The sequence below is a fragment of the Bison bison genome, unplaced genomic scaffold (assembly GCF_000754665.1).
Source record: "Bison bison bison isolate TAMUID 2011002044 unplaced genomic scaffold, Bison_UMD1.0 scf7180017864491, whole genome shotgun sequence".
In the NCBI taxonomy this organism is placed as follows: Eukaryota; Metazoa; Chordata; class Mammalia; order Artiodactyla; family Bovidae; genus Bison; species Bison bison.
The window spans coordinates 21,965,645-21,978,927 of record NW_011495050.1 but is presented as its reverse complement, the minus strand read 5'-3'; the positions used below and the strand labels follow the sequence as shown (position 1 = coordinate 21,978,927).

The 13,283-nt window shown below is 40.8% G+C and overlaps 1 protein-coding gene across 1 annotated transcript in view; it reads right to left on the bottom strand.

Moving 5' to 3' along the window:
- RGS22 (regulator of G-protein signaling 22) overlaps nt 1-13,283 on the bottom strand; it is a 154,909-nt gene that overhangs the window by 88,558 nt on the left and 53,068 nt on the right. Inside the window, exons 10-13 of the mRNA XM_010863558.1 lie at nt 11,879-12,008; nt 8,746-9,346; nt 7,178-7,339; nt 578-752 (exon numbers count right to left, since the gene is read on the bottom strand). Of these exons, the coding sequence (XP_010861860.1) occupies nt 578-752; nt 7,178-7,339; nt 8,746-9,346; nt 11,879-12,008 (1,068 nt within the window). The remainder of the gene's footprint in view (nt 1-577; nt 753-7,177; nt 7,340-8,745; nt 9,347-11,878; nt 12,009-13,283) is intronic.

Sequence of the window (13,283 nt, the reverse complement as noted above, 5' to 3'; positions counted from 1 at the left end):
GCGTGCTGCGATTCATGGGGTCACAAAGAGTCTGACACGACTGAGCGACTGAACTGAACTGAACTGAACTGAAGCAACATGATTGTGCATTTTCAAAAATCACATTGGCAGACTGGTGAAGAACAAACCATGCTCCTGCTGCTGCTGCTGCTGCTAAGTTGCTTCAGTCGTGTCCAACCCCACAGACGGCAGCCCAACAGGCTCCCCCGTCCCTGGGATTCTCCATGCAAGAATACTGGAGTGGGTTGCCATTTCCTTCTCCAATGCTTGAAAGTGAAAAGTGAAAGTGAAGTCGCTCAGTCGTGTCTGACTCTTAGCGACCCCATGGACTGCAGCCCACCAGGCTCCTCCATCCATGGGATTTTCCAGGCAAGAGTACTGCAGTGCGGTGCCATTGCCTTCTCCAAGAACAAACCATAGATTTTCTTATTTCCCAATTGCTGCAGCATGCACATTAACAAAAACAAACAAAAAAAAATTAAAAGCTTATGATAAAACTTCAGGGCTAGTGTACAAAACCCAAGCATCGACATTTTAGTACAAACTTAAGAGATCAAAGTATCGCTGGACAACCTACCTGCATCTCAGGTAGCTGTGGAATGCAAGATTTGGGTCTTAACGGCAAGAGGGTTGCCATTTGTGGGAAAGGGTCAACATCCTTCCTCGGCTGCTCCTGACGAAGGTGCCAGAATTTCAGCTCGGCACTAGCATGTTTTGTTGAGGATGTGTGAGTAACACAGAATCTTGGTGCCCTAGTTAGAGGGAACACAGATTTAAGATTAATCTAGGCAATAAGCCTCAAAAATCAGAACATATAATATGTGTTCACAATTATCAGTCTTGCCACATCCCTTTTCTAATAATTTCTTCTTCTTTTCCTGCTCCCTATCCTCTCCCCGCAGTGTTATGTGTGTGTACATGTGTGTTATCTATCTATATCTATCCATCTATCTATGTATCTCTCAAAAGAAAAGTGGGCAAAGAAGATACACAGGGAACTTATGAACGCTGAAATCCAAATGACCACTAAATATTGAAAAGTTATCAACATCAACAATAATAAGGGAAATGCAAATTAAAAACACCACACACCAATGACATACCAAATACATAGCCCAAAATTTAAGAATCTCACACTATCAAATGTTATCATGAATTTGTAGTAATAAGTACTCTCATATTCTGTTGGTGGGCATGCAGTTGGTACAACTATTTTGGAAAAGGGGATATGCGTACAGCATTGCTTGTAATTGTAAAAAGAGAAAATGACACAAATTTTTTAAAACAATAAATAATCTGTGGTATGTTGATGCAATGGAATACTGTATACAACAGTGAAAATGGATAAAACTCTCAATACAGTTACAGTCAAATCAGTCGTGTCTGACTCTTTGTGATGCCATAGACTACAGCCCACCAGGCTCCTCTGTCCAAGGAATTTTCTAGGCAAGAATACTGGAGTGGGTAGCCATTTCCTTCTCCAGGGGATCTTCCTGACCCAGGGATCAAATCTAGGTCTCCCACATTGCAGGCAGATTCTTTACGGTCTGAGCCACCATGGAAGCCCATAATGTTGACAGAAGACACAAAAGAAGGCATGCGACATGATTCCGTTTTTATAAAGCTGTAGAACAGGAAGATAAAAATACATGTTCAGGGATTTATTTGCATACATGTTTGGTAAAACTGCAATGAAAAGTAAGGTGGTAATCACAAGTCCAGAAAGTAGCTACCTCCAAGTGGATGGAGGATGGTGCAACCAGCAAGGCACCTTCAGGGCTCTTCGCAATGCTTTATTTCCCAACCAACATGGTGGGAAATATATGAGTGTTTCTTTGTACTTAGGTTTGAATTTTAAAGAATACACAGGATTTAGCTAGATCAAGAAAAAAGGTAAGAAAGGATTCTGAGAAAATGGCAATGTCAGCAATATTGTTTTTCTACATCTCCGAAACCCTTCATAAAAATAAATGACCCAATCAAAAAATGGGCCAAAGAACTAAATAGACATTTCTCCAAAGAAGACATACAGATGGCTAACAAACACATGAAAAGATGCTCAACATCACTCATTATCAGAGAAATGCAAATCAAAACCACTATGAGGTACCATTTCACACCAGTCAGAATGGCTGCGATCCAAAAGTCTACAAGCAATAAATGCTGGAGAGGGTGTGGAGAAAAGGGAGCCCTCTTACACTGTTGGTGGGAATGCAAACTAGTACAGCCACTATGGAGAACAGTGTGGAGATTCCTTAAAAAACTGGAAATAGAACTGCCTTATGATCCAGCAATCCCACTGCTGGGCATACACACTGAGGAAACCAGAAGGGAAAGAGACACGTGTACCCCAATGTTCATTGCAGCACTGTTTATAATAGCCAGGACATGGAAGCAACCTAGATGTCCATCAGCAGATGAATGGATAAGAAAGCTGTGGTACATATACACGATGGAGTATTACTCAGCCATTAAAAAGAATACATTTGAATCAGTTCTAATGAGATGGATGAAACTGGAGCCTATTATACAGAGTGAAGTAAGCCAGAAAGAAAAACACCAATACAGTATACTAATGCATATATATGGAATTTAGAAAGATGGTAACAATAACCCTGTATACGAGACAGCAAAAGAGACACTGATGTATAGAACAGTCTTATGGTCTCTGTGGGAGAGGGAGAGGGTGGGAAGATTTGGGAGAATGGCATTGAAACATGTATACTATCATGTATGAAACAGGTCGCCAGTCCAGGTTCAATGCACGATACTGGATGCTTGGGGCTGGTGCACTGGGACGACCCAGAGGGATGGTATGGGGAGGGAGGAGGGTTCAGGATGGGGAACACATGTATACCTGTGGCAGATTCATTTCGATATTTGGCAAAACCAATAGAATATTGTAAAGTTTAAAAATAAAATAAAATGTAAAGAAAAAAAACCAGCATGACTAGATAGCAAAACCAAAAACTCATGGACAATGTTTAGAATAACACGTGCTAATGTGACAAGGTAGCCCACAAACCCCAAGGTACAGGCAGTGGGTACAAAAGATCAGCCACAAGACCTGCATGACATCGGTGTATAGGCCACAAGAGTAAGGAAGTGCTTGATGGCCTGAGAATGGAGGAGCACCGGAAGAGCCAGGAGGTGCAGCAGGCCTGTTTGAGGTTAGCAGTTGGGATGGAAGGGCTTCTGCTCTCTCCAACCTGAGCTGAGTGCACACACATGTCAATCACATTTCTACTTACCAACGGTGAACAACTGGAAAGTCAAAATAACAAAATGGACGAACTACAATAGGTGCAACAATTTGGATGCATTATGCTTCAGTGGCAGGATGCTGACCAACAGAGGCCAGTCTCAAAAAGTTAATCCTGTATAATTACATGGCACTCTAAAAAAAGACAAAAATATAGCGACAAACAACAGATCAGCGGTTGCCAGGGGTGAAGAGAGGAGGAAGAGTCTGATGACAAAAGGGTGCTCTGAGGGTTTCCTAAGGTGATGTTTGTACACTGACTGTCATGGTGGTTACGTGAATCTATACAGTTTGCTTTTACTGTATGTTAATGTAAAACATAGAAAAGAAGAGGAAAAACAGTCTTTTCAATAAATGAGGATGAGCAACTGGATATCCATAAGCAAGAAACAAAACAAAACTGAACCTTGACCTAAACCTCACACCCTATATAAAAATTAACTCAAAACAGGCCACGGATTTAAATTAAAACATAGAATTGTAAGATTTTTAAAGAACAGCACAGGAGAAAATCCTCCAAATATAGCACTGGGCAAAGAGTTCTCAGGCTTGACACCATAGGCATAATCCATGAAAGTGAAAGTGTTAGTCCCTCAGTCACATCCGACTCCTTGTGACCCCATGGGCTGTAGTCAACCAGGCTCCTCTGTCCATAGAATTCTCTAGGAAGAATGCTGGAGTGGGCAGCCATGCCCTGGCTCCCCTAGTGGCTCTGACAGTAAAGAACCTGCCTGAAATGCGGGAGACCCAGGTTTAATCCAGAGAAGGCAATGGCACCCCACTCCAGTACTTTTGCCTGGAAAATCCCATGGATGGAGGAGCATGGTGGGCTGCAGTCCATGGGGTCGCTAAGAGTTGGACATGACTGAGTGACTTCACTTTCACTTTTCACTTTCATGCATTGGAGAAGGAAATGGCAACTCACTCCAGTGTTCTTGCCTGTAGAATCCCAGGGATGGGGGAGCCTGGTGGGCTGCCATCTATGGGGTCGCACAGAGTCAGACACGACTGAAGCGATTTAGCAGCAGCAGCAGCAGGTTTGATTCCTGGGTTGGGAAGATCCCCTGGAGAAGGGAATGGCAACCCACTCCAGTATTCTTGCCTGGAGAATTCCACGGACAGAGGAACCTGTCAGGCTACGGTCTACGGGGTCATAAAGAGTCATTCAGACAGGACTGAGCCACTAACACTATTGAAACTAAAAACAGATTATATGACCCACTAATCTCATTCCTGGACTTTAATTCCAGAGAAAGGAAGATTTATGTTCATGCAGAAATCTGTACATGAATGTTCACAGCAGCTTTATTAGTAATATCAAAAGACTGAAAACAATCCTAATGTTCCTCAGTGGGAGACTGTATGTGTAACATCCACACAACAGAACACTACTCAGTAATGAAGAACAAAACAGCTTGGATGCATCTCAAAGGAATTATCCTGAATGAAAAAATAATCCCCCCAAATTACATATTACATTATTTCATTTATATAACAGATGAGTAGTTTTCCAGTAATTATGAGAAAGGGGGAAGGTAAGAGGCAGGCATGGTGATAAGAGAGCAATACAAAGGGATGCATGTGGTAGTGTAACTGCTCTGTATCTTGACTATAATGGCAAGTGCATGTGACAAAACTATATTCAGAGAAATAAACTATGAGAAACTGGCAAAATATGAAAAAAGATTGTTGAGCTTTATCAATGTCAATTCCATCACTGCAATATTGTACTACAGTTAAGCAAGATGTTACCACCGGGGCGGAGTGGCGGGGGTGGGGGGGTGAACTGGGTAATAGGTATACAGAAAGTGAAAGTGAAAGTTAAGTAGCGCTCAGTCGTGTCTGACTCTTTGCGACCCCGTGGACTATAGCCCACCAGGCTCCTCCATCCATGGGATTCTCTAGGCAAGAATACTGGAGTGGGTTGCCATTTCCTTCTCCAGGGGATCTTCCCAACCCACGGATCGAACCCGGGTCTCCCACATTGCAGGCAGACACTTTAACCTCTGAGCCATCGGGGAAGCCCAAGGTATACAGAATCTTTGTGTAATTTCTTACAACTTCATATGAATCTATCATTCTCTCAAAACAGTTAAATTAAGAAAAGGAAAGCTTCTACTATATTTGTAATTTTTTTAAGCTGGGTGGTGTGTATTTAGGTGTATATTATAGTATAATTTATACCTTTCTGCCCTTCTTAAATATTTAAGAACAGAAATTTATACAGAGAAAAACAACATTCTCTCTATATATGGGAAAATACAAAGTATACAAGTAATCTGAAATACCTAGATGGGAGATAATCGAGAGACGGAGGCAAGGGACAAATCATGATGACCTTATTTGTTAAAGGAATTTTAACCTTAAGGAATTCGAACCTTACACTGAAAGCTTGGGGGTAACTAGTGAAAGCCTTAAAGCAGGCAAGTGACATCATCAGATCAATCACGGCCACAGTGGACAGCTCACTGATCCTCAGATAGCATACATTTCCTTCACGAGGCCCATTCTCTTCTCCACGCTTACAGAGTCCCTCGAGTCCCAGGTGAAATACTCCCTCTTCTCTGTGTCCTGTGCATCCACCACACTTGCTTTTAGTACACTCGTTTCACATGTAGGTTCCTCCCACTGGACTAGGATCCCTAGACTTGACTATGTTTTACCCTTGTACCCTTAGCACAGCACTTGGCTCATAGGAAGTGTTCATGGAATGTTTATTGAGATGATAAATCTAACTTGAGCTATTGTACATGTGCGCACATGCACACAAACACACACATATCAATTTGAAGAGATACTGAGCATAAGAGGTCAAGTGTAGAAGGATACATTCACAAAGTTAACATGGAGTTAAAATCCATCTTGTAACAGAGAAATATCAATAGCCTCAGATATGCAGATGACACCACTCTTATGGCAGAAAGTGAAGAGGAGCTAAAGAGCCTCTTGATCAAAGTGAAAGAGGAGACTGAAAAAGTTGGCTTACAACTCAACATTCAGAAAACTAAGATCATGGCATCTGGTCACCATTACTTCGTGGCAAATAGACGGGGAAACAATGGAAACAGTGAGAGACTTTATTTTTCGGGTTCCAAAATCACTGCAGATGGTGATTGCTGCCATGAAATTAAAAGACGCTTGCTCCTTGGAAGAAAAGCTATGACCAACATAGACAGCACATTAAAAAGCAGAGACACTACCAACAAAGGTCTGTCTAGTCAAAGCTATGGTTTTTCCAGTAGTCATGTATGGATGTGAGAGTTGGACTATTAAGAAAGCTGAGCACCCAAGAATTGATGCTTTTGAAATATAGTGTTGGAGAAGACTTAACTTTACAATATTGTATTGGTTTTGCCATATATCAAAATGAATCCACCACAGGTATACGTGCTCCCCATCCTGATCCCTTGGACTGCAAGGAGATCCAACCAGTCCATCCTAAAGGAGATCATTCCTGAATATTCATTGGAAGGACTGATGCTGAAGCTGATACTCCAAAACTTTGGCCACCTGATGCAAAGAACCAACTCATTGGAAAAGACCCTGATGCTGGGAAAGATTGAGGGCGGGAAGAGAAGGAGACAACAGAGGATGAGATGGTTGGATGGCATCACCAACTGGATGGACATGAGTTTAAGTAAGCTCCAGGAGTTGGTGATGGACAGGGAAGCCTGGTGTGCTGCAGTTCATGGGTTGCAAAGAGTCGACATAACTGAGCAACTGAAATGAACTGCAAGTCCCTCAAACACCAACATTATCTAAAGGATAGGTACTTTAAAGAAGGCCGAAGATAATATAATAATCTTGTCATTTAAAATTCCCATAAGTCGTATATCCTTAAGACAAAAAGTATAACCTGTAACTAGCTTAATAAATGTGAAAGCAAATAACTTTGATTCTCATTATTTTTCTTACCAATAAAGAAGTAAGGGCTTTAAAACCTCAGTCTGAATTTTTTTTAAGTGTTCTTCATTCCACTGAGATCCATCTAGTAGTTTAAATTTTGATAAGACTTCTGCAGAAAGGTAGTAATCTCCACTGCTCACTAGAAAGCATTTTTTCATCTTCTCAATATGTCTGAAATAAAACACACACAAATAGGCACACACATGCCTGGTGACACAATACTCAACTAACCAAATATTTTGCCTTCCAAAATGTTTCAGGCAAGTAATGAACTCTCTTAGAACCAAAAGTGGGGTCACAAAGAGTAGGATCACGACTGAGCAACTGAACAAAGAACCGAAAGTGAGTTACAGGAGTACCAATGTGAAGGTCAAAATAATTCGCACAGGTATGGGAATGGCAGGGACAGTTGTGGTCAGCTGAACAATGGCCTTGCTAAGATGTCCACACCCTCATCTCCAGAACCTCAGAATGTGATCTTACATGACAGAAGGGACTCTGCAGAGGTGATTAGGCTTCTGAGGAGATTATCCTGGGCTATCTAGCTGGTGCTAATGTAATCATTAACAATCCTTCTAAGAAGGAGGCAGGAGGCTAACAGTCACAGAGAAAAGATGGGAGGACAGAAGCAGAGGTTAGAGAGGAGAAAAGATGTCATGGTGCTGGCTCTGAAGACAGAGGAAGGGGCCCTGAACCAAGGAAAGCAGATGGCCTCAGAAGCGGGAAAAGGCAAGGAAATGGATTCTCCCCAAAGTGCCAGAAGGAATGCAGGCCTGCAGACCCATTTAGACTTCTGACCTTTTAATCGGAAGAAAATTAATTTATGTTGCTTCCAGCCACTGAATCTGTGGCAATTAATGACAGCAACAACAGGAACTAATAAAGTATTAACTCTCAAGAACCTATGTAGGTTGACTGTATATCCTTTCCCTAACATGTCTTAGAAAGTGGTAGCAGCCTTCCATCCCAGGATCAATTAGGTCATGCTTCATAATCAACCATTTGGTAACCCCTGCTCTTATAACTATGTACAAGAACGAGCTTTGTGATCTGAACGCCGCCGAGTAACTGGAATAGTCCAGTCTCCAGTATTTACTCAGTCAAACCTTTAATGGGGATCCCAGTCTACTTCAGAGTTCAGAGCAGATCAGGAGAACACAGACAAGAGAAGGACATAAAGCGGGGTCCTCCAAGGTTCGTAAGACTTACAGTGACCTGACACATATGGAACAGCTAAACAAAGGCCCATGCCCCATCAGACCTAAGAGACTCTCTCGAGAACATCCAGCATCGTATCCAGCAGATATCTCATTCAGATATATCTAAGTGGCATCTGGCTAAAGACCATAGAATTTGTTAACTGAGCAGGCTGCCAGGAACAGCCAGCCCCTTACACTGGCATAAGGTACCTTTTATGTAAATCAATTTTATTATAATAAAATAAATCTTATTATTAATTCTTCTAAAAGTATAAATTACATTTATATATTTATTCCAGGCCTTCTGTCTGTGCTTAGATGACCCAAACTAATATTTTATAATTTGGTTTTAAAACTATTTTAAAAAAAAAGAAATACCTTTGATGTCTTCCAGGATTCTTAAGAACTTTTAACCTCTCAATATCCATCCATAGCCACCAATATTTCTCCCCTAAGGTACCTTTTAAAAATTTCTTAAATCTTTCAAACTCCTTTCTATTACCAATGTCATAAGTTTTGTGAGAAATACACCAATCAGCCCTGCTGTCGAGTCCAACGCTGTCAGGCTTTGAAACTGCTGGTTCTAACACGTCTCCCGACTCTTCCCTTAGCATTTCATTGAACAAAACATTCTTGCCAGAGGTAGGCCCCCCAATGTCATCAAACACCACTTCTGTTACGTTTCTGAAATTTACGTAATCTGGGCTTTCTCTAAGTGTTGCTCCAAGAATTTGATGAATTGCCACCCTCAAAATAAAGGAGACATAAGATCTTAAAAACTCGTCACATGTTGAGAAGTGCAGTGTCAGACTTTCATCAACATTCTGTTGCTTTTCAAGGTATATCCTCAGAAGAGCTTGAGAAGGAGTGTCCTGTAGAGATACAGACCCATCTTCTTCAAATTCGGAGGTTAATCTAGTGGTTTTTAATAGGCCCTTTTTCGTCCTGGGGTGAACTCCATCATCGAAGATAAAACTCTCTGTATTAAATCATAAAAGGCTATTAGATCAGATATGAATGTAAAAGTTTTCTTTTAATTGTTAACTAGATGTTATAAATCACTGCAGATGGTGATTGCAGCCATGAAATTAAAAGACGCTTACTCCTTGGAAGGAAAGTTATGACCAACGTAGACAGCATATTAAAAAGCAGAGACATTACTCTGTCAACAAAGGTCCATCTAGTCAAGGCTATGGTTTTTCCAGTGGTCATGTATGGAGTGAGAGTTGGACTATAAAGAAAGCTGAGCACCAAAGAATTGATGCTTTTGAACTGTGGTGTTGGAGAAGACTCTTGAGAGTCCCTTGGACTGCAAGGAGATCCAACCAGTCCATCCTAAAGGAGATCAGTCCTGGGTGTTCATTGGAAGGACTGATGTGGAAACTGAAATTCCAGTACTTTGGCCACCTGATGCAAAGAGCTGACTCATTTGAAAAGACCCTGATGCTGGGAAAGATTGAGGGCGGGAGGAGAAGGGGATGACAGAGGATGAGATGGTTGGATGGCATCACTGACTCAATGGACATGAGTTTGGGTGGACTCCAGGAGTTGGTGATGGACAGGGAGGCCTGGCGTGCTGCGGTTCACGGGGTAGCAAAGAGTCAGACACGAGTGAGCGACTGAACTGAACTGAGAGAAAAGAAATGCCAACGGGGATTGGCCATATCTTCCCTGGATCTGAAGAGGATGTTAGTGGCAGATGAGCTAAATATTTGCTATCCTCAATAAAGAGGATCTTCAAAAAGACATGACACACTTTTAAAATGTAATATTTTAGGCTGATAATGTCAACATACAAAGGCCAAGTCTATTAAAGAATTAGAATGTGTATACCAAATGATTGTGTGTACTTTAATGTTTCATGGTGCATGGTAAAATAAAATTAGCTACCATAGATGATGAGATGATAGATGAACAGACAAGAATTGGAGTCATATTAGCAATTAAAAAAAAAAAACTGTTTTATGAGAAAAATTCTATTACTACTACACTTACAACCTATCATTAAAATTACAAAATTGCATAAAGTCCTTGTGAAGACTTACAAATACAACTGGACTACATTTACACTTTTTCTAAAGATATAGTCTAGCCCTTATTTTTTTTAAGTCTTTCAGATAGCAGTGAAATATTTGATGTCTGTGCTTCATTTCACATGGCAAATCTACTGCTCGCAAAGCCATGGATCTGGAAAACCCTGATCCATGTGTCCCAACCTCAATTTTCTCAGTAATAGATTTCAAATCTCAATAAACTGAAAATATTTCATAATTTTAATTGAAAATATGTATAATAAATTTCCCTAAAATTGAGATTAGACTTTTGTAGACCTGTGAAAGGATAGTGGGTATACACTCAACCCCACAAACACGGAGGGAGAGTACAAGCCTGGCATTTCCCCTCACTGCCTTCCTGGTATCCTTTCTCTCTCTGTTCACTAACTTCACTCTCCCATTTTCTACTTCACTATTTGGAGGCAACAGTAAGAAATCTATATATTCCATAATTTCCAATTAGAAAGATGATTTCCCTCTTTACCTAGATTTAGGTTCAATTCTAGAGACTCCAGATTTATCACCCTCAGAGGTTTCTGGTACTTATCAAAGGAACTGTGCAATAACTTAGTGAATTGTGGAATTCCCTTCCTGAATCACATTGCTAGATTTTTTTTCCTCTAGCAATATCATATGTTAATTACTACCGTTTCTGGAGGTAAGGGAAGGGAAGGTGAAGTCGCTCAGTCATGTCCGACTCTTTCCAACCCCACGGACTGTAGCTTACCAGGCTCCTCCATCCGTGGGATTTTCCAGGCAAGAATACTGGAGTGGGGTGCCATTTCCTTCTCCAGAGGATCTTCCCAACCCAGGGATCGAACCCAGGTCTCCCGCATTGTAGGCAGACGCTTTACTGTCTGAGCCACCAGGGAAGTCCTTTCTGGACCATTTCTGGAAGGTCCCCTTTATTTATGAAAAGTTTCTGTCACCTACCAAAGTTCATCCACCCACAGTAGAAATTTATCTGCTTTTCAAGGTGAAAAATAGTCTGAACTTAGCCGGATAACTCAAGTTCCATAAATCACCATTTACTTTTGGGAGGAGAGAAAGGTTGTACCCACTTTATTTCAAATTCTTAATAATAAGAATTTGTAAACTGTAATAGGAAATAATGATAAAGCAAATATTTATTGACTGTCTACCAGGTACCAAGCACTAAACATTTTATATATTCAGTACGTACGCATCATTAGTTTAACCTTACAGATGACAAAAGCAAGATTACCAGAAATGGAATAATTTGCAGAAGTCACAAACTAATAAGTATCAGAGTTGGGTTCTAAACCCCTCTTCTTTTCACTATACGAGGTTGTCTCTTAGAAAAGAGTAGAAAGTGGAGCTGCAGGAGATACCAGTTTTTTCCCTATCCACTAAGTGTTGTAAGTTTAGAATAACAACAACAAAAGACGTAAAAAGGAGTTCTGGGGTCATTCTTATCCTTGTCCTTTACTGCTTACCAGAAGCAGATGAAACAACTGGTGATTCGATTTTGTCGTGGAATACACAAGATGGTAGTGAAAAGGTTGGTACTGTTTGCTGACATTGTTTTGCTAAGGCAAACCAATCTTTTGTTTGAGTATAGGAGGCCTAGGAAGAAAGGAGCACATTTGTTTAACCAAGATTAGCAGTATTCTTCCAATCATGAATCTGGATAAATCATTATGATAATACTCAATTTGTATAGTACAATACGTAAAGGAAAAATTATGCTGTGAAAGACAAGAATATTGTACATAGAAAAATTCATTAGCTGAGAATAATGGTAAGGAAATTTCAGATTATTTTCATATTAGATGATCAAAAGAAAAAAAAGGGGCCCAATACCCATCAAATTCTTCACTCCTCCACCGGAAGTACGCAACCCTCCTTCCTGGATTCACTACAAACTCCCGCCATCTAGGTTAACTTGGCAGGCTCCACAGCTCATCAGTCTTTGGATGCATCTTACGCCAGCTGCTCCCATTTACAACTTTCTCAATGATTTCATGCCCCCAGATCCATCTGGTCAGGCTCAGTGTTTTTAACAGCTCCTCCTTAATATGACAAAAACTTACTCTCAGTAGCACTGGAAACCTCTCCATGTTGAACTTCCCCTTTACCTTAGATTCTGTTTTCGCAACTTTGCTTGGATGGGATGCTTCCTGAAGGATGATTTCTGACTCACCTGCCCCTGGATAGAGTCTTCAGTTTTTCCTTTCTTTATGTACTCCTGAGTCAGCTGATCCAATTCCCAACCTGACATGCAGCTTCAAAAGCCCCAGTCCTAAGAAACTCCATCTCAGATGCCCTGGGAAGATTCTTCTTCCCACTTTGTCCTCACCTCCTTTTCTAGGATAATCCAACTTGTTCAACAGAGGCAGAGAAGGGAGTGTCCAGCATTACTCTCACTTTTCCTTTTTTCGAACTAAGTCCTCTTAGCCTAAGGAACACTTACAGAGGAGGCAAGGCTCAAATGGAATTATGGAGAATTAGCGGGGCAAGTCGGGCCACACAACAAGACCAAAGGCGAGAGAGAGAAACACCAGGTGCCGCTGGTGTGGTACTGTCCCTTTTAGAAGTAAGGTAGATGCTGCTGCTAAGTCACTTCAGTCGTGTCCGACTCTGTGCGACCCCAGTAGCTTTGAATCTAATTTCCTTTTGTTTCCTCTTTTTCTTTCTCTAAAACCAAATCATTTACTACTAATTATATTCATTCAAAATATTTATTAAATGACTTCTCTGTTCCAAGTTCTATCCTAAGCACTGAGAGGAGACCAAAATAATTAAGGAACTATCAAGGAATTAAGACCAACATACAAGAGTCATTAAATTAATTATACAAAAAGATAAGAGAGCAGAAGATAGAGGAGAAAGAAGTAGTTA